The sequence below is a fragment of the Convolutriloba macropyga genome, chromosome 1, assembly GCF_964194025.1.
Source record: "Convolutriloba macropyga chromosome 1, txConMacr16.3, whole genome shotgun sequence".
In the NCBI taxonomy this organism is placed as follows: domain Eukaryota; kingdom Metazoa; phylum Xenacoelomorpha; order Acoela; family Convolutidae; genus Convolutriloba; species Convolutriloba macropyga.
Window position 1 is genome coordinate 27,507,852 of NC_134468.1, and position 27,475 is coordinate 27,535,326.

At 32.0% G+C, this 27,475-nt stretch overlaps 1 protein-coding gene across 8 annotated transcripts in view; it reads left to right on the forward strand.

Moving 5' to 3' along the window:
* Nucleotides 1–27,475, forward strand: part of LOC142337496 (hydrocephalus-inducing protein-like) — a 389,940-nt gene that overhangs the window by 77,482 nt on the left and 284,983 nt on the right. For all 8 annotated transcript variants that reach the window (XM_075386772.1, XM_075386789.1, XM_075386781.1 and 5 more), the window contains one exon: nucleotides 11,259–11,576. In XM_075386772.1, coding sequence (XP_075242887.1) covers nucleotides 11,259–11,576 — 318 coding nt within the window. The remainder of the gene's footprint in view (nucleotides 1–11,258; nucleotides 11,577–27,475) is intronic.

Genomic DNA, 27,475 nt, shown 5'->3' on the forward strand with positions numbered 1-27,475 from the left:
TTTATTACAAAGCACTCTCAACGGAAGTTGAAGCAGTAATAGCTCTCTTTGGAGTCTAAAAAGATTGTGTTGGTGGTGTTTGGGTGTGTATTATCGGCAAATTGAATCAAAGAGGACTAAAGAAGCTTAATTCGTGTTGTTTTTTAAAGAAAAAGGCTGAATTTTGAAATAGAAAGCTCGTCCCGCGTAGAATATGGAATTAAAAAGATTTTTTTTTTAATTTTTGTTTTCAACAGGGAGTTATCGAGGTTTAAACTTCTGGGAAAAGTAGCGTGAATTCCGTTGTTTTTATTTACGTTTTCCAGAATTTTTGCATAAAATTTCGCCAATTTTTGCATAAGATTTTATAGATAAAGATAATTTGTTTCTTAAAAAATCAAAAGTAAATGATGCGTTTTTGATAATCAACGAGTAAAGTTAGCAAAAAACTGCAAAGTTTTTATTACAGAGCACTCTCAACGGAAGTTGAAGCAGTAATAGCTCTCTTTGGAGTCTAAAAAGATTGTGTTGGTGGTGTTTGGGTGTGTATTATCGGCAAATTTAATCAAAGAGGACTAAAGAAGCTTAATTCGTGTTGTTTTTTAATGAAAAAGGCTGAATTTTGAAATAGAAAGCTCGTCCCGCGTAGAATATGGAATTAAAAAGATTTTTTTTTAATTTTTGTTTTCATCAGGGAGTTATCGAGGTTTAAACTTCTGGGAAAAGTAGCGTGAATTCCGTTGTGTTTATTTACGTTTTCCAGAATTTTTGCATAAAATTTTGCCAATTTTTGCTTAAAATTTTGCATAAGATTTTATAGATAAAGATAATTTGTAATTTGTTTCTTAAAAAATCAAAAATAAATGATGCGTTTTTCATAATCAACGAGTAAAGTTAGCAAAAAACTGCAAAGTTTTTATTGCAGAGCACTCTCAACGGAAGTTGAAGTAGTAATAGCTCTCTTTGAAGTCTACAAAGATTGTGTTGGTGGTGTTTGGGTGTGTACTATCGGCAAATTTAATCAAAGAGGACTAAAGAAGCTTAATTCGTGTTGTTTTTTAATGAAAAAGGCTGAATTTTGAAATAGAAAGCTCGTCCCGCGTAGAATATGGAATTAAAAAGTTTTTTTTTTAATTTTTGTTTTCAACAGGGAGTTATCGAGGTTTAAACTTCTGAGAAAAGTAGCGTGAATTCCGTTTTTTTACGTTTTCCAGAATTTTTGCATAAAATTTCGCCAATTTTTGCATAAAATTTTTGCATAAGATTTGATAGATAAAGATAATTTGTTTCTTAAAAAATCAAAATTAAATGATGCGTTTTTGATAATCAACGAGAAAAGTTAGCAAAAAACTGCAAAGTTTTTATTGCAGAGCACTCTCAACGGAAGTTGAAGTAGTAATAGCTCTCTTTGGACTCTACAAAGATTGTGTTGGTGGTGTTTGGGTGTGTATTATCGGCAAATTTAATCAAAGAGGACTAAAGAAGCTTAATTCGTGTTGTTTTTTAAGGAAAAAGGCAGAATTTTGAAATAGAAAGCTCGTCCCGCGTAGAAAATGGAATTAAAAAGATTTTTTTTTAATTTTTGTTTTCAACAGGGAGTTATCGAGGTTTATACTTCTGAGAAAGTAGCTTGAATTCCGTTGTTTTTATTCACGTTTTCCAGAATTTTTGCTTAAAAATTCGCCAATTTTTGCATGAAATTTTTCCATAAGATTCTATAGATATAGTTAATTTGTTTCTTAAAAAATCAAAAATAATTGATGCGTTTTTGATCTTCAACGAGTAAAGTTAGCAAAAAACTGCAAAGTTTTTATTACAGAGCACTCTCAACGGAAGATGAAGTAGTAATAGCTCTCTTTGGAGTCTACAAAGATTGTGTTGGTGGTGTTTGGGTGTGTATTATCGGCAAATTTAATCAAAGAGGACTAAAGAAGCTTAATTCGTGTTGTTTTTTTAAGGAAAAAGGCTGAATTTTGAAATAGAAAGCTCGTCCCGCGTAGAATATGCAATTAAAAAGATTTTTTTTAAATTTTTGTTTTCAACAGGGAGTTATCGAGGTTTAAACTTCTGAGAAAAGTAGAGTGAATTCCGTTGTTTTTATTCACGTTTTCCAGTATTTTTGCTTAAAATTTCGCCAATTTTTGCATAAAATTTTTTCATAAGATTTTATAGATATAGATAATTTGTTTCTTAAAGAATAAAAAAAAAATGGTGCGTTTTTGATAATCAAAGAGTAAAGTTAGCAAAAAACTGCAAAGTTTTTATTACAGAGCACTCTCAACGGAAATTGAAGCAGTAATAGCTCTCTTTGGAGTCTACAAAGATTGTGTTGGTGGTGTTTGGGTGTGTATTTTCGGCAAATTTAATCAAAGAGGACTAAAGAAGCTTAATTCGTGTTGTTTTTTTATGAAGAAGGCTGAATTTTGAAATAGAAAGCTCGTCCCGCATAGAATATGCATTTAAATAGATTTTTTTAAATTTTTGTTTTCAACAGGGACTTATCGAGGTTTAAACTTCTGAGAAAATTAGTGTGAATTCCGTTGTTTTTATTCACGTTTTCTTGAATTTTTGCATAAATTTTTTTTTGCATAAGATTTTATAGATATAGATAATTTGTTTCTTAAAAAATCAAAAATAAACGATGCGTTTTTGATAATCAACGAGTAAAGTTAGGAAAAAACTGCAAAGTTTTTATTACAGAGCACTCTCAACGGAAATTGAAGCAGTAATAGCTCTCTTTGGAGTCTACAAAGATTGTTTTGGTGGTGTTTGGGTGTGTATTATCGGCAAATTTAATCAAAGAGGACTAAAGAAGCTTAATTCGTGTTGTTTTTTTTATGAAAAAGGCTGAGTTTTGAAATAGAAAGCTCGTCCCGCGTAGAATATGCAATTAAAAAGATTTTTTTTAAATTTTTGTTTTCAACAGGGAGTTGTCGAGGTTTAAACTTCTGAGAAAAGTAGCGTGAATTCCGTTGTTTTTATTCACGTTTTCCAGAATTTTGCTTAAAATTTCGCCAATTTTTGCATAAAATTTTTGCATAAGATTTTATAGATATAGATAATTTGTTTTTTAAAAAATCAAAAATAAATGATGCGTTTTTGATAATCAACGAGTAAAGTTAGCAAAAAACTGCAAAGTTTTTATTACAGAGCACTCTCAACGGAAATTGAAGCAGTAATAGCTCTCTTTGGAGTCTACAAAGATTGTGTTGGTGGTGTTTGGGTGTGTATTATCGGCAAATTTAATCAAAGAGGACTAAAGAAGCTTAATTCGTGTTGTTTTTTTATGAAAAAGGCTGAATTTTGAAATAGAAAGCTCGTCTCGCATAGAATATGCAATTAAATAGATTTTTTTAAATTTTTGTTTTCAACAGGGACTTATCGAGGTTTAAACTTCTGAGAAAATTAGCGTGAATTCCGTTGTTTTTATTCACGTTTTCTTGAATTTTTGCATAAATTTTTTTTTGCATAAGATTTTATAGATATAGATAATTTGTTTCTTAAAAAATCAAAAATAAACGATGCGTTTTTGATAATCAACGAGTAAAGTTAGGAAAAAACTGCAAAGTTTTTATTACAGAGCACTCTCAACGGAAGATGAAGTAGTAATAGCTCTCTTTGGAGTCTACAAAGATTGTGTTGGTGGTGTTTTGGTGTGTATTATCGGCAAATTTAATCAAAGAGGACTAAAGAAGCTTAATTCGTGTTGTTTTTTAAGGAAAAAGGCTGAATTTTGAAATAGAAAGCTCGTCCCGCGTAGAATATGCAATTAAAAAGATTTTTTTTAAATTTTTGTTTTCAACAGGGAGTTGTCGAGGTTTAAACTTCTGAGAAAAGTAGCGTGAATTCCGTTGTTTTTATTCACGTTTTCCAGAATTTTTGCATAAAATTTCGCCAATTTTTGCATAAGATTTTATAGATATAGATAATTTGTTTTTTAAAAAATCAAAAATAAATGATGCGTTTTTGATAATCAACGAGTAAAGTTAGCAAAAAACTGCAAAGTTTTTATTGCAGAGCACTCTCAACGGAAGTTGAAGTTGTAATAGCTCTCTTTGGAGTCTACAAAGACTGTGTTGGTGGTGTTTGGGTGTGTATTATGGGCAAATTTAATCAAAGAGGACTAAAGAAGCTTAATTCGTGTTGTTTTTTAAGGAAAAAGGCTGAATTTTGAAATAGAAAGCTCGTCCCGCGTAGAATATGCAATTAAAAAGATTTTTTTTAAATTTTTGTTTTCAACAGGGAGTTGTCGAGGTTTAAACTTCTGAGAAAAGTAGCGTGAATTCCGTTGTTTTTATTCACGTTTTCCAGAATTTTTGCTTAAAATTTCGCCAATTTTTGCATGAAATTTTTTCATAAGATTTTATAGATATAGATCATTTGTTTTTTAAAAAATCAAAAATAAATGATGGGTTTTTGATAGTCAACGAGTAAAGTTAGCAAAAAACTGCAAAGTTTTTATTACAGAGCACTCTCAACGGAAGTTGAAGCAGTAATAGCTCTCTTTGGAGTCTTCAAAGATTGTGTTGGTGGTGTTTGGGTGTGTATTATCGGCAAATTTAATCAAAGAGGACTAAAGAAGCTTAATTCGTGCTGTTTTTTAAGGAAAAAGGCTGAATTTTGAAATAGAAAGCTCGTCCCGCGTAGAATATGCAATTAAAAAGATTTTTTTTAAAATTTTTGTTTTCAACAGCGAGTTGTCGAGGTTTAAACTTCTGAGAAAAGTAGCGTGAATTCCGTTGTTTTTTTCACGTTTTCCAGAATTTTTGCATAAATATTCGCCAATTTTTGCATAAAATTTTTGCATAAGATTTTATAGATATAGATAATTTGTTTCTTAAAAAATCAAAAGTAAATGATGCGTTTTTGATAATCAACGAGTAAACTTAGCAAAAAACTGCAAAGTTTTTATTACAGAGCACTCTCAACGGAAGTTGAAGCAGTAATAGCTCTCTTTGGAGTCTAAAAAGGTTGTGTTGGTGGTGTTTGGGTGTGTATTATCAGCAAATTTAATCAAAGAGGACTAAAGAAGCTTAATTCGTGTTGTTGTTTAAGGAAAAAGGCTGAATTTTGAAATAGAAAGCTCGTCCCGCGTAGAATATGGAATTAAAAAGATTTTTTTTAATTTTTGTTTTCAACAGCGAGTTGTCGAGGTTTAAACTTCTGAGAAAATTAGCGTGAATTCCGTTGTTTTTATTCACGTTTTCTTGAATTTTTGCATAAATTTTTTTTTTGCATAAGATTTTATAGATATAGATAATTTGTTTCTTAAAAAATCGAAAATAAACGATGCGTTTTTGATAATCAACGAGTAAAGTTAGCAAAAAACTGCAAAGTTTTTATTATAGAGCACTCTCAACGGAAGCTGAAGTAGTAATACCTCTCTTTGGAGTCTACAAAGATTGTGTTGGTGGTGTTTTGGTGTGTATTATCGGCAAATTTAATCAAAGAGGACTAAAGAAGCTTAATTCGTGTTGTTTTTTAAGGAAAAAGGCTGAATTTTGAAATAGAAAGCTCGTCCCGCGTAGAATATGCAATTAAAAAGATTTTTTTTTAAATTTTTGTTTTCAACAGGGAGTTGTCGAGGTTTAAACTTCTGAGAAAAGTAGCGTGAATTCCGTTGTTTTTATTCACGTTTTCCAGAATTTTGCTTAAAATTTCGCCAATTTTTGCATAAAATTTTTGCATAAGATTTTATAGATATAGATAATTTGTTTTTTAAAAAATCAAAAATAAATGATGCGTTCTTGATAATCAACAAGTAAAGTTAGCAAAAAACTGCAAAGTTTTTATTACAGAGCACTCTCAACGGAAGTTGAAGCAGTAATAGCTCTCTTTGGAGTCTTCAAAGATTGTGTTGGTGGTGTTTGGGTGTGTATTATCGGCAAATTTAATCAAAGAGGACTAAAGAAGCTTAATTCGTGTTGTTTTTTTTTAATGAAAAAGGCTGATTTTTGAAATAGAAAGCTCGTCCCGCGTAGAATATGCAATTAAATAGATTTTTTTTTAATTTTTGTTTTCAACAGGGACTTATCGAGGTTTAAACTTCTGAGAAAATTAGCGTGAATTCCGTTGTTTTTATTCACGTTTTCTTGAATTTTTGCATAAATTTTTTTTTTGCATAAGATTTTATAGATATAGAGAATTTGTTTCTTAAAAAATCAAAAATAAATGATGTGTTTTTGATAATCAACGAGTAAAGTTAGCAAAAAACTGCAAAGTTTTTATTACAGAGCACTCTCAACGGAAGATGAAGTAGTAATAGCTCTCTTTGGAGTCTACAAAGATTGTGTTGGTGGTGTTTGGGTGTGTATTATCGGCAAGTTTAATCAAAGAGGACTAAAGAAGCTTAATGTGTTGTTTTTTAATGAAAAAGGCTGAATTTGAAATAGAAAGCTCGTCCCGCGTAGAATATGGAATTAAAAAGATTTTTTGTAAATTTTTGTTTTCAACAGGGAGTTATCGAGGTTTAAACTTCTGAGAAAAGTAGCGTGAATTCCGTTGTTTTTTTTTCACGTTTTCCAGAATTTTTGCATAAAATTTCGCCAATTTTTGCATAAAAATTTTGCATAAGATTTTGTAGATATAGAGAATTTGTTTCTTAAAAAATCAAAAATAAATGATGTGTTTTTGATAATCAACGAGTAAAGTTAGCAAAAAACTGCAAAGTTTTTATTACAGAGCACTCTCAACGGAAGATGAAGTAGTAATAGCTCTCTTTGGAGTCTACAAAGATTGTGTTGGTGGTGTTTGGGTGTGTATTATCGGCAAGTTTAATCAAAGAGGACTAAAGAAGCTTAATGTGTTGTTTTTTAATGAAAAAGGCTGAATTTTGAAATAGAAAGCTCGTCCCGCGTAGAATATGGAATTAAAAAGATTTTTTGTAAATTTTTGTTTTCAACAGGGAGTTATCGAGGTTTAAACTTCTGAGAAAAGTAGCGTGAATTCCGTTGTTTTTATTCACGTTTTCCTGAATTTTTGCATAAAATTTCGCCAATTTTTGCATAAAATTTTTGCATAAGATTTTATAGATAAAGATAATTTGTTTCTTAAAAAATCAAAATTAAATGATGCGTTTTTGATGATCAACGAGTAAAGTTAGCAAAAAACTGCAAAGTTTTTATTACAGAGCACTCTCAACGGAAGTTGAAGCAGTAATAGCTCTCTTTGGAGTCTTCAAAGATTGTGTTGGTGGTGTTTGGGTGTGTATTATCGGCAAATTTAATCAAAGAGGACTAAAGAAGCTTAATTCGTGTTGTTTTTTATGAAAAAGGCTGAATTTTGAAATAGAAAGCTCGTCCCGCGTAGAATATGCAATTAAATAGATTTTTTTTAATTTTTGTTTTCAACAGGGACTTATCGAGGTTTAAACTTCTGAGAAAATTAGCGTGAATTCCGTTGTTTTTATTCACGTTTTCTTGATTTTTGCATAAATTTTTTTTTGCATAAGATTTTATAGATATAGAGAATTTTTTTCTTAAAAAATCAAAAATAAATGATGTGTTTTTGATAATCAACGAGTAAAGTTAGCAAAAAACTGCAAAGTTTTTATTACAGAGCACTCTCAACGGAAGATGAAGTAGTAATAGCTCTCTTTGGAGTCTACAAAGATTGTGTTGGTGGTGTTTGGGTGTGTTTTATCGGCAAGTTTAATCAAAGAGGACTAAAGAAGCTTAATGTGTTGTTTTTTAATGAAAAAGGCTGAATTTTGAAATAGAAAGCTCGTCCCGCGTAGAATATGGAATTAAAAAGATTTTTTGTAAATTTTTGTTTTCAACAGGGAGTTATCGAGGTTTAAACTTCTGAGAAAAGTAGCGTGAATTCCGTTGTTTTTATTCACGTTTTCCGGAATTTTTGCATAAAATTTTGCCAATTTTTGCATAAAATTTTTGCATAAGATTTTATAGATATAGATAATTTGTTTCTTAAAAAATCAAAATTAAATGATGCGTTTTTGATGATCAACGAGTAAAGTTAGCGAAAAACTGCAAAGTTTTTATTGCAGAGCACTCTCAACGGAAGTTGAAGTTGTAATAGCTCTCTTTGGAGTCTACAAAGATTGTGTTGGTGGTGTTTGGATGTGTATTATCGGCAAATTTAATCAAAGAGGACTAAAGAAGCTTGTGTGTTGTTTTTTAATGAAAAAGGCTGAATTTTGAAATAGAAAGCTCGTCCCGCGTAGAATATGGAATTAAAAAGATTTTTTTAATTTTTGTTTTCAACAGGGAGTTATCGAGGTTTAAACTTCTGAGAAAAGTAGCGTGAATTCCGTTGTTTTTATTCACGTTTTCCAGAATTTTTGCATAAAATTTCGCCAATTTTTGCATAGAATTTTTTTATAAGATTTTATAGATATAGATAATTTGTTTCTTAAAAAATCAAAAATAAATTATGCGTTTTTGCTAATCAACGAGTAAAGTTAGCAAAAAACTGCAAAGTTTTTATTACAGAGCGCTCTCAACGGAAGTTGAAGAAGTAATAGCTCTCTTTGGAGTCTACAAAGATTGTGTTGGTGGTGTTTGGGTGTGTATTATCGGCAAATTTAATCAAAGAGGACTAAAGAAGCTTAATTCGTGTTGTTTTTTAATGAAAAAGGCTGAATTTTGAAATAGAAAGCTCGTCCCGCGTAGAATATGGAATTAAAAAGATTTTCTTTAATTTTTGTTTTCAACAGGGAGTTATCGAGGTTTAAACTTCTGAGAAAAGTAGCTTGAATTCCGTTGTTTTTATTCACGTTTTCCAGACTTTTTGCATAAAATTTAGCCAATTTTTGCATAAAATTTTTGCATAAGATTTTATAGATATAGATAATTTGTTTCCTAAAAAATCAAAATTAAATGATGCGTTTTTGATAATCAACGAGTAAAGTTAGCAAAAAACTGCAAAGTTTTTATTGCAGAGGACTCTCAACGGAAGTTGAAGTAGTAATAGCTCTCTTTGGAGTCTACAAAGATTGTGTTGGTGGTGTTTGGGTGTGTATTATCGGCAAATTTAATCAAAGAGGACTAAAGAAGCTGAATTCGTGTTGTTTTTTAAGGAAAAAGGCTGAATTTTGAAATAGAAAGCTCGTCACGCGTAGAATATGGATTTAAAAAGATTTTTTTTAATTTTTGTTTTCAACAGGGAGTTATCGAGGTTTAAACCTCTGAGAAAAGTAGCGTGAATTCCGTTGTTTTTATCCACGTTTTCCAGAATTTTTGCATAAAATTTCGCCATTTTTTGCATAAAATTTTTGCATAAGATTTTATAGATGAAGGTAATTTGTTTCTTAAAAATTCAAAAAATAAATGGTGCGTTTTTGATAATCAACGAGTAAAGTTAGCAAAAAACTGCAAAGTTTTTATTGCAGAGGACTCTCAACGGAAGTTGAAGTAGTAATAGCTCTCTTTGGAGTCTACAAAGATTGTGTTGGTCGTGTTTGGGTGTGTATTATCGGCAAATTTAATCAAAGAGGACTAAAGAAGCTTAATTCGTGTTGTTTTTTAAGGAAAAGGCTGAATTTTGAAATAGAAAGCTCGTCCCGCGTAGAATATGGAATTAAAAAGATTTTTTTTATTTTTGTTTTCAACAGGGAGTTATCGAGGTTTAAACCTCTGAGAAAAGTAGCGTGAATTCCGTTGTTTTTATCCACGTTTTCCAGAATTTTTGCATAAAGTTTTGCCAATTTTCGACAAAAATTTTTAATAAAAATACTCGACAATTTTGTTCTATAAAAATAAAATCAACAATACTATTCTTCGAAATTTTAAACAAAATTTTGCAAAGTTGACGAAATTTTATGCAAAAATTCTGGAAAACGTGAATTAAAACAACTGAATTCACGCTACTTTTCTCAGAAGTTTAAACCTCGATAACTCCCTGTTGAAAACAAAAATTAAAAAAAAATCTTTTTAATTTCATATTCTACGCGGGACGAGCTTTCTATTGATACGGTCTCAATACTCTACAATGAATATATCAATCGGCCAAAATGGTCTGAACAAAAAACCCCATTTGAGTATATAGTTCCTCCCCCTTCAAGAGGGGTCGGAAAAACTACGTTTTTTCCGATATTCAACAATTTATTTTCCTTTGATCTACTATTATTCCAGCGAAACCTGAAGCGGAAATGGATTTTTTGTTGAGACCATTAACTTCTGAGCATTTTGATTTTTCCATCTTTGTAATTCTAAAGGATATTTGTCTGAATATTCGACGTTTCTTTTAATTGAATCATTCAATGCTTCTTTGAGCGAATTTTTCTCAATGCTTCAAAACTGCACAACCAAGTCATTAAAAAAGGAGGCCGATTATTTTGAAAAGCGCTAAGCTTTGATAATTTTTCACCCTTTTATCACTATGCAGAAAGTGCAAAATGAACTCTGCATCAGCGTCTAACTATCGCTGTAGTCTTGTAAAATCTTCTCTTGTAGTATCCGGAATAACATGAACCAAACGGCTAGACAACGCATCAAAAAAATCGCGCACCTTGTTGACACCAATTTTTTTTCTATATCTGTCTTCGCTCTTGATCCGATTCTTTAAATAAACTTTTTGAAGGACATTGCATTAATGTACTGAGACAAAATCATTGAATAAATTCAGCTGAACCCTTGAAAAGCAGTACAACTTTGACCACTTTTTTCAGTGAGCTCATAAATGCCGTTAATTCTCAATCTGACAGCGTTTTGTTTCATTGAAATAATTACTAGATGGGTTAATGAAATTTTAGCAGTTTAAGTGCGAAGACGCTTCAATTCTCTGAAATAGAAAATGATATTAAAACCCAAACCTAACTCCAATACTAAATAAATGTACGGAGAACTTCGACAAATATTGCAGACAATCAAATACCTCAAAGAGAGTCGACGAAGTTTGCGTCTGTTGGTGTCTGAAGCAAAAATGTAACTAAATAAGGAAGGAAGGTCGTTTTCGTGACTGATTTGTACATAGAAAGAGTTGCGTCAAAATAACACATCGAGTTAAGAAAAGGTCCACTGATATTGTGTCGAAATCTGCTTTAATTGAGCAATTAGTCTTTTCTTTTGTCATAGCTCCTTTCTACGCGTCTTTTTGCAAGAAATTCTTTGGTCATATAAAAATTCAATCTGCTAAAATAACTGACAATTAGGTCGTTGAAATCTGCGTTTCGAGAGCTTTCATATGGTGGCACTTTTATTTTTATGGGATGGTTATAAAGTTTTCTCATTTGGCCTGGAGAAAAAAAAGATCCGGCCTCGCATAAATTTTCCACCATTTCTAAAGAGATGTTGGAGCAATTATTTTTTTGCTTTTTTTAGATTCAAGTATCTCATTTTGAGCCCGTAGAGATCACTGTGAAAGGACATGGAATCTTTCCGAGATTCGCTCTCGATCTCCCAAGAACAATTCCTGACAGATCTGAGCTGCTATATGAACTAATATCACAAGCAGAAAAAGACCTCGTGGCCTCGGAGGATGGAGGTATGAAGAGAGGAGCTCAATTTGATGCCGGTCTGATTAGGCTAAAGACTTTTCTGAGTGAGAGGCGCTCAGCTCTGAGTTTGTCGGGACTGGATGGAGTCGCTGTTGATGACACTACTGTGCAGAGTTTTGACTTTATCAATGATGACGCATTGGTTAGCCTGAAATTGTCATGTTGTAGCTTTTAACTACCATATAAGTTCACAGTGTATATGGCTTATTTTGCTACTTAACTTCTAAAGGGAACAAGGAGGCTCGATAATTTCAGACCGAACATAATGATCCGACCACTCTCGTCCAAAACTTCTGAAATAAAAGAAAACCGTTTTCTTCACTGTTTGAATACTGTCAAAGTTGATAGGTATGTCAAACTGACATAAATTTCTGAAGAACTTTAAGAAATCAACTTGAAGAAAATGACTCAAACAAATCTTCACTCAACAAAAATTTGGAAACCTGCAGTTTTGGAAACTTTTTACGATTTTCATTTCGACTTGAGCGTACTATTGTTTTCGAAGCTGCATTATCTGAAAACTAAGAATTGCGAATTTGTTGAAAGAAAAACATAAGACTAACTATTAAGAGGCCAAATATTGGATCAAATTGGCACAATTTTTAGTTCCGTTTCTATACTTGTCTATTTATAGCTGCACTAGTGATAACTGGGTGGAGCTATTTTTGACCTTTTCTCGGTTTAATCAGCAATATTTTTTACAAGCATATGAAGTCACTCTTATTTCAAATCAGCTCTTCTTCATCAATTTATGCAATTTTTCGAATGCGTTGCATATATGACATCATTTTAAACAATTTTTTGTGCATGCGAATGAATAATTGTATAGTCACACCTGGCTTGCTCGCTCAATAAAATGGCTTCCCTCACTCTCAAATTGATTCCAATTACTTTAATGTGATAATATAAGGTCAAATGAGAATGCCTCAATCTAATTGAGTGTTTTTTGAGCACAGTATCTGGAAACAAGACTTAAGACGATGTCATGTTAGACCTCAAGGTTTGTTTTTCATTGGTATTTGGGGACTGCAGATCGAAGTGGATATTGCTGCTATTTTCTCGCAATATGTCATCTATTTCTAGTTATTTAAATCTATTGAGGTTTCAGTTGAAGTTGTGGGATCCGATTTTCAATGTATTTGTATTTGTTTTTAAAGGGTTCACGAGGAATTCAATAACATGAATCTTCATTATAAATAATAAAACTACTGAATGTTCACTCGGTGCCATTACTGATTCTTCTTGCTTGCATTCAATCATCTGCAATAAAAACTCCATTGAAAAAATCAAATCTAAGCATTAAGATTTGAAAAAGTCTTCCAAATTGTTTAATCATTTCTTTTCATTCACGATCAAAAAGACACTACTAATGATATGTCTCTTTGGTTGTTGACTAAATTTAAAAGACGTTAGCGCATTGATATGAATTGAAAATTGCCATTATTTTCTTGATAGTATGAATTATTGTTTGCTCAGTTGAAAATATTCTGGCAGAATTCCTTAAACAGCTTTTTGGCTGAATTTTCAACAAATATTTGAATGTTTGTTTTCTTTCTGTATATGAAGAAGCCAACTCCTGTTTATCATGCTTATCAGCCATTATTTTCTTGATAGTATGAATTATTGTTTGCTCAGTAATCTCATTGTGATTATTTCACACTTGAGAACAAAAACGAAATCTGTGACTTTGCTTATTGCATTTTACTTTGTTATGAACCATTGGCGTATTAAATTTACAGGTCAATTAAGTGTCAACTGTATATTCTGATACCTACAGGTAGTGGACTCAAATACCTGCAGTGACATAGACTGCGTGTTCTGCCTTTTTTGTTCTACAGTTGCAGATTTTATAACTCTGGTTGAAAATATTCTGGCAGAATTCTTTAAACAGCTTTTTGGCTGAAATTTCAACAAATATTTGAATTTTTGTTTTCTCTCTGTATATGACAGAAAGAGAAGAAGCCAATCACTGATGCTTTTGGACTTTGTTGTTATGTAATAAGAATGTCCGATGATGAGTTTGATGTTATTTTTAAGAACACTTTCGATGGGAGTTTTTATAGGGACAAAATTATCCGAAGCTTGTGACACAACAGCGCTGAAAAAGCCTGGTGAATTAAGACAACTCAGATTTTTATTGTTCGAACAATTACCGCAAAACAAGTATGCGAGACCATAAAACCTTTGAAGAATAAAAATAGTTTTGGTCATGATGGCTTAAGCGATAGGATTCTGAAACTTTCTATCAGTTTTTTCAGACTTCCGAAGCTGAATTTTTAACTCCTGCTTATCAGTGCGCTATTTCCCACAATCATGGAAATTTGTAAGGTTAAATCACTCCTTAAAGGTGGTTCAGATTTTCAGCCCAATTCTTTCAGACCAATAAATTTGCTCAGTTCTTTTGCTAAGGTTTTTGAAGGAATAATTTTTATCGAATGCTTCTTTTATACAAAAAGATAAGTTGTTGTCAAATGGGCAATAAGGTTTTCAACGAAAGCGATATCGGGCTGATGCCCTGATACGTTTCAGTGAATTTATGCACAGTGTGTCTGACAGAAAAGAAGCAGGATACTCTGGTTTTGCTGACTTCAAAAAAGCGTTAAATACTGTTGGTCATCAAAATTTTGATTCAAAAATTGGATTGGTACGGCTTCCGAGGACTTTTTAAGAAATTGTTAAATTGATTGGCAGCAACACACAGAGAAAAAATTCGACTGCTCAGATTTAAAAAAAAAGTTACATGTGTACCGCAGGGCTCAATCTTCTGCCCGCTACTGTTCCTTTTATAAATCGATGATCTTGAAAATTGTCGCGGTTCAAATGAAGTTGTTCTTCTGGCTGATGATACATCAATGCTAACGAGCTCAGCAGATAGCAACAAAAGTTTTGTTGGTTTTAAGAAATCTTTTTAATGGTTTAGCCCTTGTTTTGACAACATTTTGATCAAGGAAACCGACCAATGTAAGTATCTATGTCGCATTTCAGATAGAAAAATTTAAGCATCACGTGAATAAAGTTTGCACTAAGTTGTCACAGTTTTGCGTTGTGCCGAGCTATAAATTTTTTCGCGGATTTAACTCAGTTCCTTCCATAACGCATGTGCAAAAACTGTAATTGTGTATGGTTTATTAGTATACCTCAATTCATCTAAAAGTATTTCAAATGGGATTATTGTGTCAAAAAAGAATAATTAGAGCTATTTTTTTCCTGAGAAAAACGGATTCTGTGTCACTTCTTATGCCGGATTGCGGAATATTAACCGTTTTTGAGCTTTTCTCGAAAGAGTTTTTACCGAAATTTACATGCAAGTGTCAAATTAACCTGTTAACAATCTACTGGGCTTGTAGTGTCTGAAAAATGAGCGGCTAACTCGGAGCTAAACGGCAAATTAATGTTTCATATAGTTTTCTGTGCTCAAACAGACTTTTGCCGTTAACCTAAAGGATTTGAGAGATGAAGCTTTCTACAGTTTTATTAATCATATTACAGTTACTTTAATTGCGAAATTGAAAGACTTTTTTCGAAACTTTGGGTCAGATTTTTCGTTTAATCTAGCTAAATTCTCCTTTCTGATGTCTCCCTGGGTTACCACTTGATGAGATGTACTTCTCCTTGGTAATCTCTCCAGGCCATTTTTATCTGATTACATTGTTTGACTGTTTCTGGTTAATTTCATTTCGTTCAATCCAAAGGAAAATAATAAAACAGTCCTTGTTTAAGTTTTTGCAAAAATTTTATGTTCTGTGTTTTTATTGGAATTGAACGGTTAGATATTTATCCTACTGAAAAGCTTATTTTGCAAAACAACCTCTTTTTTATATTATATGTACAATATTGGCCCTGCAGAATATTAGCGAAAAGAATAATTGATGTGACAACAAACAGTGTTACTAAGTTTTTAATTAACTCAATGAGAAACATCACTTCACTAAACTCATCGCTATAATATAGCTAACCAAAGTCAAATTACAACTTTTTTTTTCAGTGTACCTTAGAAAAATGCAGTTCCCCTGACGTTTTTTCGTTTTGAACATGTGTTTTACTGTTATTGTATTGCACATATATTTGCTGGTTCTTAAACAATTGACAGTGAAGATTCTCTTAATTCGTTATTTAAGTGTAAGTTATCAGATCGGTGCACTCGAAGGTCCTTTCTTTTTTTCCTTGAAGAACCAGCTTTCAAAACAAAGAATCAAAGGCAATCAGTCACATATAGATGCTTGCTATTCTTTAATGCGAATCGACTAAATTTTGCCAGCTAACATTCATAAAAGCACTGCTGCACAATTCATAAGCACTTTTTTAGAGAAAAAATTCGACTGCTCAGATTTTAAAAAAAGTTACATGTGTACCGCAGGGCTCAATCTTCTGCCCGCTACTGTTCCTTTTATAAATCAATGATCTTGAAAATTGTCGCGGTTCAAATGAAGTTGTTCTTCTGGCTGATGATACATCAATGCTAACGAGCTCAGCAGATAACAACAAAAGTTTTGTTGGTTTTAAGAAATCTTTTTAATGGTTTAGCCCTTGTTTTGACAACATTTTGATCAAGGAAACCGACCAATGTAAGTATCTATGTCGCATTTCAGATAGAAAAATCTAAGCATCACGTGAATAAAGTTTGCTCTAAGTTGTCACAGTTTTGCGTTTTGCCGAGCTATAAATTTTTTCGCGGATTTAACTCAGTTCCTTCCATAACGCATGTGCAAAAACTGTAATTGTGTATGGTTTATTAGTATACGGCAATTCATCTAAAAGTATTTCAAATGGGATTATTGTGTCCAAAAAGAATAATTAGAGCTATTTTTTTCCTGAGAAAATTGGATTCTGTGTCACTTCTTATGCCGGATTGCGGAATATTAACCGTTTTTGAGCTTTTCTCGAAAGAGTTTTTACCGAAATTTACATGCAAGTGTCAAATAAACCTGTTAACAATCTACTGGGCTTGTAGTGTCTGAAAAATGAGCGGCTAACTCGGAGCTAAACGGCAAATTAATGTTTCATATAGTTTTCTGTGCTCAAACAGACTTTTGCCGTTAAACCTAAAGGAGTTGAGAGATGAAGCTTTCTACAGTTTTATTAATCATATTACAGTTACTTTAATTGCGAAATTGAAAGACTTTTTTCGAAACTTTGGGTCAGATTTTTCGTTTAATCTAGCTAAATTCTCCTTTCTGATGTCTCCCTGGGTTACCACTTGATGAGATGTACTTCTCCTTGGTAATCTCTCCAGGCCATTTTTATCTGATTACATTGTTTGACTGTTTCTGGTTAATTTCATTTCGTTCAATCCAAAGGAAAATAATAAAACAGTCCTTGTTTAAGTTTTTGCAAAAATTTTATGTTCTGTGTTTTTATTGGAATTGAACGGTTAGATATTTATCCTACTGAAAAGCTTATTTTGCAAAACAACCTCTTTTTTATATTATATGTACAATATTGGCCCTGCAGAATATTAGCGAAAAGAATAATTGATGTGACAACAAACAGTGTTACTAAGTTTTTAATTAACTCAATGAGAAACATCACTTCACTAAACTCATCGCTATAATATTGCTAACCAAAGTCAAATTACAACTATTTTTTTTCAGATGTGTTTTTTTACCATTGACATTTGTTGGTTAAAACATAAATAAAAGCCATCAATAGAATTTAACGCTACCAAATTTGGAGCCATGTTCTTTTCTGTGGGTCAATTGCATTTGTTTCTGAGTTCTCGTTTCCATCATATTTGAAATAAATCTCACTCTAAACTCCTGGTTAAATGCTAATCGGTTAGCTATTGACCATGACAAACAGTTTGATTGAGCTTCAGATCAAAAGTTCCAAATGTCATTTCTCAGTTAAATTTACCCATATACAAGTCAGCCCGTGCTGTAAATACCTTTATATTTGTGAACATTTTTCTATGCTTTTCATATCATATTGAATGAATCACTCAAAAACTGAGCAAGCAATATGGCAGAGTATCGAAATTGCGACAAGTTTTTCGATGTAAGCTACTAGTTGACTACTAAGTAGTAATAGTTAAGCAAGAGTGGGGGGGTAAAAGGAAGTACCTATGTATTAAGATTAGGTATAGCCCATTTTCGCTCAAATTCCAAGGAAGTACCTCACAGCATGATACCCAAGCTGTTCACACGAGGGGGATTAGCAAGTTAATCCCTTAATATTAAATTAGGTCATTTACTCATTCCCAAATTGCACTTTAATAATGTAAATTTTCAAAGACGTACCTCACAGCAGGACTCCCAAGCTGTTATCTCAAAGGGGATTATTTAGGTAATGTTTAATATTAAATTAGATAGTGTGACTCATTTACACTACGTACGGTTTACGTGATTTCCAAAGATGTACCTCACATCATGATACTCAAGCTGTTCACACGAAAGGGATTAGCAAAATAGTGCCTTAACATCGAATCAGTAAGGTCACTGACCCCCTAACATATTAAACTTTTATAATGTAAATTTTCAAAAGTGTACCTCACAGCATGATCCCCAAGCTGTTCACACGAGGGGGATTAGCAAGATAGTGCTTTAACAACAAATCAGTAAGGTCATTGCCCCCTACCATATTCAACTTTAATAAGCTACTAGTTGACTACTACATGAATATTATCGATCCAATCAATCTTTAAGTAGTTCTTATCTTTGGCTTTTTTATTACAGTTTACAAAAAAATTTTGAAAGTTACTGTACCTTAGAAAAATGCAGTTCCCCTGACGTTTTTTCGTTTTGAACATGTGTTTTACTGTTATTGTATTGCACATATATTTGCTGGTTCTTAAACAATTGACAGTGAAGATTCTCTTAGTTCGTTATTTAAGTGTAAGTTATCAGATCGGTGCACTCGAAGGTCCTTTCTTTTTTTCCTTGAAGAACCAGCTTTCAAAACAAAGAATCAAAGGCAATCAGTCACATATAGATGCTTGCTATTCTTTAATGCTAATCGACTAAATTTTGCCAGCGAACATTCATAAAAGCACTACTGCACAATTCATAAGCACTTTTTTAGAGAAAAAATTCGACTGCTCAGATTTAAAAAAAAAGTTACATGTGTACCGCAGGGCTCAATCTTCTGCCCGCTACTGTTCCTTTTATAAATCAATGATCTTGAAAATTGTCGCGGTTCAAATGAAGTTGTTCTTCTGGCTGATGATACATCAATGCTAACGAGCTCAGCAGATAACAACAAAAGTTTTGTTGGTTTTAAGAAATCTTTTTAATGGTTTAGCCCTTGTTTTGACAACATTTTGATCAAGGAAACCGACCAATGTAAGTATCTATGTCGCATTTCAGATAGAAAATTTTAAGCATCACGTGAATAAAGTTTGCACTAAGTTGTCACAGTTTTGCGTTGTGCCAAGCTATAAATTTTTTCGCGGATTTAACTCCGTTCCTTCCATAACGCATGTGCAAAAACTGTAATTGTGTTTGGTTTATTAGTATACGGCAATTCATCTAAAAGTATTTCAAATGGGATTATTGTGTCAAAAAAGAATAATTAGAGCTATTTTTTTCCTGAGAAAATTGGATTCTGTGTCACTTCTTATGCCGGATTGCGGAATATTAACCGTTTTTGAGCTTTTCTCGAAATAGTTTTTACCGAAATTTACATGCAAGTGTCAAATAAACCTGTTAACAATCTACTGGGCTTGTAGTGTCTGAAAAATGAGCGGCTAACTCGGAGCTAAACGGCAAATTAATGTTTCATATAGTTTTCTGTGCTCAAACAGACTTTTGCCGTTAAACCTAAAGGAGTTGAGAGATGAAGCTTTCTACAGTTTTATTAATCAGATTACAGTTACTTTAATTGCGAAATTGAAAGACTTTTTTCGAAACTTTGGGTCAGATTTTTCGTTTAATCTAGCTAAATTCTCCTTTCTGATGTCTCCCTGGGTTACCACTTGATGAGATGTACTTCTCCTTGGTAATCTCTCCAAGCAATTTTTATCTGATTACATTGTTTGACTGTTTCTGGTTAATTTCAATTCGTTCAATCCAAAGGAAAATAATAAAACAGTCATTGTTTAAGTTTTTGCAAAAATTTTATGTTCTGTGTTTTTATTGGAATTGAACGGTTAGATATTTATCCTAATGAAAAGCTTATTTTGCAAAACAACCTCTTTTTTATATTATATGTACAATATTGGCCCTGCATAATATTAGCGAAAAGAATAATTGATGTCACAACAAATAGTTTTAATAAGTTTTTAATTAACTCAATGAGAAACATCACTTCACTAAACTCATCGCTATAATATTGCTAACCAAAGTCAAATTACAACTATTTTTTTTTCAGATGTGTTTTTTTACCATTGACATTTGTTGGTTAAAACATAAATAAAAGCCATCAATAGAATTTAACGCTACCAAATTTGGAGCCATGTTCTTTTCTGTGGGTCAATTGCATTTGTTTCTGAGTTCTCGTTTCCATCATATTTGAAATAAATCTCACTCTAAACTCCTGGTTAAATGCTAATCGGTTAGCTATTGACCATGACAAACAGTTTGATTGAGCTTCAGATCAAAAGTTCCAAATGTCATTTCTCAGTTAAATTTACCCATATACAAGTCAGCCCGTGCTGTAAATACCTTTATATTTGTGAACATTTTTATATGCTTTTCATATCATATTGAATGAATCACTCAAAAACTGAGCAAGCAATGTGGCAGAGTATCGAAATTGCGACAAGTTTTTCGATGTAAGCTACTAGTTGACTACTAAGTAGTAATATTTAAGCAAGAGTGGGGGGGTAAAAGGAAGTACCTATGTATTAAGATTAGGTATAGCCCATTTTCGCTCAAATTCCAAGGAAGTACCTCACAGCATGATACCCAAGCTGTTCACACGAGGGGGATTAGCAAGTTAATCCCTTAATAATAAATTAGGTCATTTACTCATTCCCAAATTGCACTTTAATAATGTAAATTTTCAAAGACGTACCTCACTGCAGGACTCCCAAGCTGTTATCTCAAAGGGGATTAGTTAGGTAATGTTTAATATTAAATTAGATAGGGTGACTCATTTACACTACGTACGGTTTACGTGATTTCCAAAGATGTACCTCACAGCATGATACTCAAGCTGTTCACACGAAAGGGATTAGCAAAATAGTGCCTTAACATCGAATCAGTAAGGTCACTGACCCCCTAACATATTAAACTTTTATAATGTAAATTTTCAAAAGTGTACCTCACAGCATGATCCCCAAGCTGTTCACACGAGGGGGATTAGCAAGATAGTGCTTTAACAACAAATCAGTAAGGTCATTGCCCCCTACCATATTCAACTTTAATAATGTAAATTTTCAAAAGTGTACCTCACAGCATGATACCCACGCTGTTCACACGAAGGGGATTAGCAAGATAGTGACTTCATAACAAATTAATAAGTTCATCGACCCCCTACCAAATTACATTTTAAGAATGTAAATTTCCAAAGATGTACCTCCCACATGATACCCACGCTGTTTACACAAAGGGGATTAGCAAGGTAATGTTTTAATTTTAAATTAGATAGGATGACTCATTTACATTTACGTACGGCTTAGGTGATTTTCAAAAATGTACCTAAGAGCATGACACCCAAGCTGTTCACATGAAAAGGATTAGCAAGATAGTGCCTCAACAACAAATCAGTAAGGTTATTGACCCCCAACCATATTACACTTTATTAATGTCAATTTCCAAAGACGTACCTCACAGCATGACACCCAAGCTGTTCACAGGAAAGGGATTAGCATAAATCATTTTCTACACAACTGTCATTGTCTTAAAAAAATGTTTTATAAGATCTCATTGGCTACGAAGTTTTTTGTTCCCTATTGTTCTTGTTTATACTTAAGTTTCATTGGCTCCACATTTCGAGGTTTTTTTTAGATGTTTCAATCATTTGTTTCTTTCCCCTTATTTTATTCAGTTACCCTTATTCATCCAGAGTTTCTTATTTGTTGATTCCAGATTTCATATTTTGCTCAATTCACCAAAAGTGACTACCAAAATTAGCAATTCTATTTACAGTAAATCTAATTCAAAATTCTAGACTGCTAATCATTTTTTAATAATCTAACCTAGAAAAAGAATGTCTCTCGTTGTGTTTGATATTGAGTGCTTGGAGGGGCAAATTGTTAAGGAGTTGGGTGTTTTCAAGGACGGAATTGTATTAGGATACAGTTTCCTCCCACCCAAAGACTACAAACCTACTTTTCAAGCAAAGTGGAACACTAAAAATTTACATGGGATTAATTGGAACAGTGGAAAACTGGAATATACTGAGTTGTCATCAATCATTCACCAACATTGTTCACCTACAACTGAATACTTTGCAAAGGGGTTGGAGAAGTGTAATCTCCTCTTAAAATACTTGTGTAAAGATGTGGAGAATCTAGATGATCTTGGTTGTCCAAAAGTTTCCAAACTTCTCAACAACTTGGATACTGACTGGGATTGTAGCAACTATCCGTATCGACACCAAAAAACCTTTCACTGTGCAGAGAAGAAAGCTTATGCATACGGAATTTGGACTCTTGATTTTTTTGATAATGTATTATATTTGTGATTTCTAATTGTATTTGTGATCGTTTTGTAATTAAATGTTTTTGTTTTACTACTTTTTAAATCAGAGAAAAGTCGCATTTGAAGATCATTTGCTGAGTACAGATTACATGATTAGATAAAAATGCCAGAAATGCACGTTTCAAAATAATAATAGATACGTCTTCTTAAATTGGGAAACAAAAAAAAAAAACTAAGTTTAAAAAGACGCTTTTTTCATTGTCAGTTTTTTAAATTTTTTAATGTAAAATTTTAATTATTGTTCTTGTTTATACTTAAGTTTCAGTGGCTCCATATTTCGAGGCTTTTTACGATATGTCAATCATTTGTTTCTTTCCCCTTACTTTATTCAGCTCCCCTTTGATAATGTCAATTTGCAAGGACGTACCTCACAGCTTGATACCCACGCTGTTCACACGGATTGGACCAGCAAGATAATCCCTCAATAACAAATTAGGTAGGTCATTGACCCCTTCCCACATTACACTTTACTAATGTCAATTTCCCAAGACGTACTTCACAGCAGGATGCCTAAGCTGTTTACACGAAGGGGATTAGCAAGATAGAGACTTAACAGCAAATTAGTTAGGTCATTCACGTTTTCTCATATTACATTTTACAAATGTCAATTTACAAAGACGTACCTCACCGCATGATGTCCAAACTGTTCACACGAAATGGATTAGCAAGATAATCCCTCAATCACACATTCCAATTCTTAAGGGAAGAAAGACACACCTATCCTCATAAATACACATTTATTGGCAACAAACACTCAATTCTTGACACGAAACATTCAATTATTGCCAAAAATAGCTAAATGTTGAAAAAAATACCAAATTCGTAGCAAAAGAACCAATTCTAGCCCGAAAATACCCGTTTCTAGTCCAGAAATACTCCATTTTAAGCAAAAATTACACAATTCTTATGTTAACAAAAATTCGTAGTTCCTGCCAAAAAAACCCAGGTCTAGCAAAAACTGCGCAGTAATTGCCAAACGAACACTCAAATCTTCCCGAAAAATACCGATTTTTACCACAAAGTGGAGATATCTTGTCAAAGAACAACCAAACTCCACCCAATTTGTTAGAATTTTTAAAAAATACCCAAATAGAAAACGAAATAACAAAAATTCATCAAATATTTATCCAAAACATATCATAAATTAGACAATCTTGCCATCATCTGTATTTATCAAATTTCTTCCCGACAATCCAATTATTTAGTGACCTGACAAACATCAACTTTAGACATCGTCTTTTGTGATGGTGAATCTTCTCCGCTGATTGATATAGGTTTTATGAGCACAAACTTGTCACGAATTATTTACTGTCGTCTAAAATTAGTCATAAAATGCATCAGTTTAATCATAGTTCAACAATTACGTCCTACTATCTTCAAAATTACGAACAATTAGGTGATCTCATCCATGTAGTTGGGTCACTGACCTCTTTGAGAAAAAGTTTAGTTCAACTACTTCGTATGATTGCCACAATTGCGGATATCCAGGCATTGTATGGGCTCATTGAACTAATGTGAACAAAATATAATCCACTAACGGCAATATGATTTTTCATACTTTATCAAAGCATGCAGAGCTCACGTGATATAAGTCTTACTCATAGTATCGTAATAATTACGTCACTATTGCGTCATAATGATTTCAGTTTTTTTTGTCATACTGTATAAACAAAAGTCCAATTCATTGTGCTTCTTTTTTCCTTCTGTTCAACAGCTCAACAAAAGCTAGCTTTCATTCTTATCTTGAGACAATTTCTTGCTCCTTCTGTTGCAAAACCAAGTTATCATTTATAAACCCTTAGGTGAATATTCGTCATCTCCAGGACCTCTTCCTATTTCCCATTCCACGTAAGTCATTTCTGTTATGAAATATGAAAACAAGCAAGAAAAAACAAACAAATGGCCATTTTTATCATCGTACTCATTCGCAAATAGCATATTAATTCTTCAGTGAGAAAGATTCACCAATACGGGTAATTTATCCTTAGCTTTAGTTTTTTTTAGTATTTCAACCGTCTTCAACCAAAAAAAGGCTGAAATAATGAACATCAAATCTGTGAAATTGAACGAAAATCTCAAAGCCCACATCTTCTTCCCCGATTTCAATGATGATGTTGCAATTATAAAGGAGAGAAAAACTTGTTACGGCTGGGTAGCTGATCCTCCATTCTCAATTCCGAGGCAGCTCCTGGTCTTCATTATTGCTATCGAGAATTTGCCTGAAGTCTCTGTTCCATACAAACAGACAACTGTAGACTTCTACAAAAACCGCATCGAAAACACAAATTTGCAAGTGTCAGACAACATGGAACTGAGCAGATCAGTCCGTGAGCAATTCTGTGATTATGAGTTGTCCTATAGACCAATGTATGAAAATCAACTGGGATTTTTTGAGGAGAGAGAACTTAAATTTCTCTGGTGTGTGTCTGACGAGTATGACAATTTGCAGGAGCAGAAACCTCATCGGGATTGTGACGACTGGGAAAATGGGTCGTTGACAGAGAGTATCATTGCAAGTACAGAGGAAGAGAACGCAATTGAGCTCATGTTTAGCAGCAAAAATTGCGACAAGGCAGTCCCCTTCTTGTATATTTCTACAGAAACTGGACAAGATACAACGAAAGAAGTACAGGGAGCATCCACTGTTGAAAATACTTCACTCAATTCTGCCGAAACCATCCTCAGTAAAGTACTCGATGAATGTGCAGATAACCAAGATCATATTTTTTCTCATGATGCAATTGAAGCAATATCTGAAAAAACTTCCCTCAAATGTGAGCAACCGGCGTATTGTACACAAAATACAGTCAAGAGAAGGGCTCCTGATGTCAATAACCCTGGGATAGGGAAGTAGAAAGCCAGAAGTTGATCACAAGAAAGAAAAAATGTGTCCTCCATCGGGCAAATTGAGACGACATACTGAGTTATCTGGTAACTAGACTAGCAATCTGAGAAGTTATTCCTTTTGCAGATTATTTTTGTTTGTATTTCTTGTATGATTTCATATCTGATACTAGTATTTTTAGTGACGACTGATTGACTGAATAATTTGACATGTTCTGTTTTACACTTAGAAAAGCTGAAGCTCATGTATGCTTTTGAATTAATACTTTGATACTAATATTTAATTGAGTTTTAAAATGCATTTTCGAAAACAATTTTTATCATAAGTTCAATTTTGAATTTAAATATTTATCGAAAAAAGCTTGTTTTGTAATGTCTGCTTTTTTTCTCAAAAATGGGGGTTAGTAGTCGTTGCAGAGACTGTGAAGTTGATTGGAAATAGTTGGGATGCAAATGATATGGTTATCAGATAATGGACCGTAGTCGACTTACGGACATACGACCACAAAATATCTGTAAGGTTTTCATGTAGATAGATTTATTAACAACAGGTTTTCAAGTCCCTGAATGAGCTGAAAGACCAGATTTTTGAGGTAGAAATGAGCAAGACACGTATTGCTCATAAAGCACCAATAATTGTTGGGTTCTTTATCCTCTTGTACGCCAGAATTACAATGTTGCAACTTAAAAACCATTTCTTATCCTCTTTCTGCGATACAAACAAATATGAGTTGATTAAATGGATAATGAGTCTTTACTTGGCACGTAGTGAGGAAAAATTTGACGAATTCAGTTGACCAGAAATACATCAAGTGTGGTACTGGATGATGCAAAGCGATTGCAGTAATAACTTCGCAGCAGACTCTAGCAACAGTTGTTTACCACGAATACTATACCAGAATCATGGAACCTTTGATAAGAGAACACCTGGTTTTTGTAAAGAAGAATTTTCGGTTAAGAAATTTTAGATATCGATACATACATATCATTAAGTATAAAATTTACAAATTTTTTAAGTGGAAAACCATTTCCATTAGTTTTTTTTATTGTTTTGAAAAAAAAAATGTATTACTAACGAAAAATCTTTTTAAAAAATGTAATTTTTATAAGGTTTTTAACAAAAAAATGTAATTTTAGATGTTTTTTTATCTATTTTTACAATTTTGAGTTTTTGAAGTTTTTTTCAAGTTAAATTTTCAATTCAATTGTTTTTTTGATTTAAAAAAAGTTGTTTTACTAAAATAATTTTTTTCAAAAATGACGTTTTTTACATAAGGTTTTTAACCAAAAATGTAAATTTTGTTATTTTTATTTTTCTATTTTTACATTTCTCAGTTTTGGATTTTTTTCATGTAAAATGTTCAATTTAATTGTTTTTTTTAATTAAAAATGTTGTTTTACTAAAATAATTTTTTTTCAAAAATGTCGTTTTTTACATAAGGTTTTTAACCAAAAATGTAAATTCTGTTGTTTTTCATTCTTCTATTTTTACATTTTTCAGTTTTGGAAGTTTTTTTCTTGTAAAATTTTCAATTTATTTGTTTTTTTTATTTAAAAAAATGTTGTTTTACTAAAACAATTTTTTTTGAAAAATGTCGTTTTTTACATAAGGTTTTTAACCAAAAATGTAAATTTTGTTGTTTTTCATTTTTCTATTTTTACATTTTTCAGTTTTGGAAGTTTTTTTCTTGTAAAATTTTCAATTTAATTGTTTTTTTATTGAAAAAATGTTGTTTTACTAAAACAATTTTTTTTTCAAAAATGCCGTTTTTTACATAAGAGGTTTAACCAAAAATGTATATTATGTTGTTTTTTTTCTATTTTTCCATTTTTCAGCTTTTGAAGTTTTCAAAAATTGAAAAATGGAAAAATAGAAAAATAAAAAAACAACATAATATACATTTTTGGTTAAACCCCTTATGTAAAAAACGGCATTTTTGAAAAAAAAATTGTTTTAGTAAAACAACATTTTTTAATAAAAAAATTGAAAATTTTACATGAAAGAAAATAGTAATTTTGAAACGTGCATTTCTGGCATTGGTTAAGCAGAGTAGTAATAGTTAAGCAGAGCTGGGGGGTGTAAAAACTCCAAAACTGAAAAATGTAAAAGTAGAAAAATGAAAAAACAACAAATTTTAAATTTTTGGTTAAAAACCTTATGTAAAAAACGACATTTTTGAAAAAAAATATTTTAGTAAAGCAACATTTTTTAATAAAAAACAATTAAATTGAAAATTTTACAAGAAAAAAACTTCCAAAACTGAAAAATGTAAAAATAGAAAAATGAAAAACAACAAAATTTACGTTTTTGGTTAAAAACCTGATGTAAAAAACGACATTTTTGAAAAAAAATTATTTTAGTAAAACAACATTTTTTCAATAAAAAAACAATTAAATTGAAAATTTTACAAGAAAAAAACTTCCAAAACTGAAAAATGTAAAAATAGAAAAATGAAAAACAACAAAATTTACATTTTTGGTTAAAAACCTTATGTAAAAAACGACATTTTTCAAAAAAAATTGTTTTAGTAAAACAACATTTTTTTAAATAAAAAAAACAAATAAATTGAAAATTTTACAAGAAAAAAACTTCCAAAACTGAAAAATGTAAAAATAG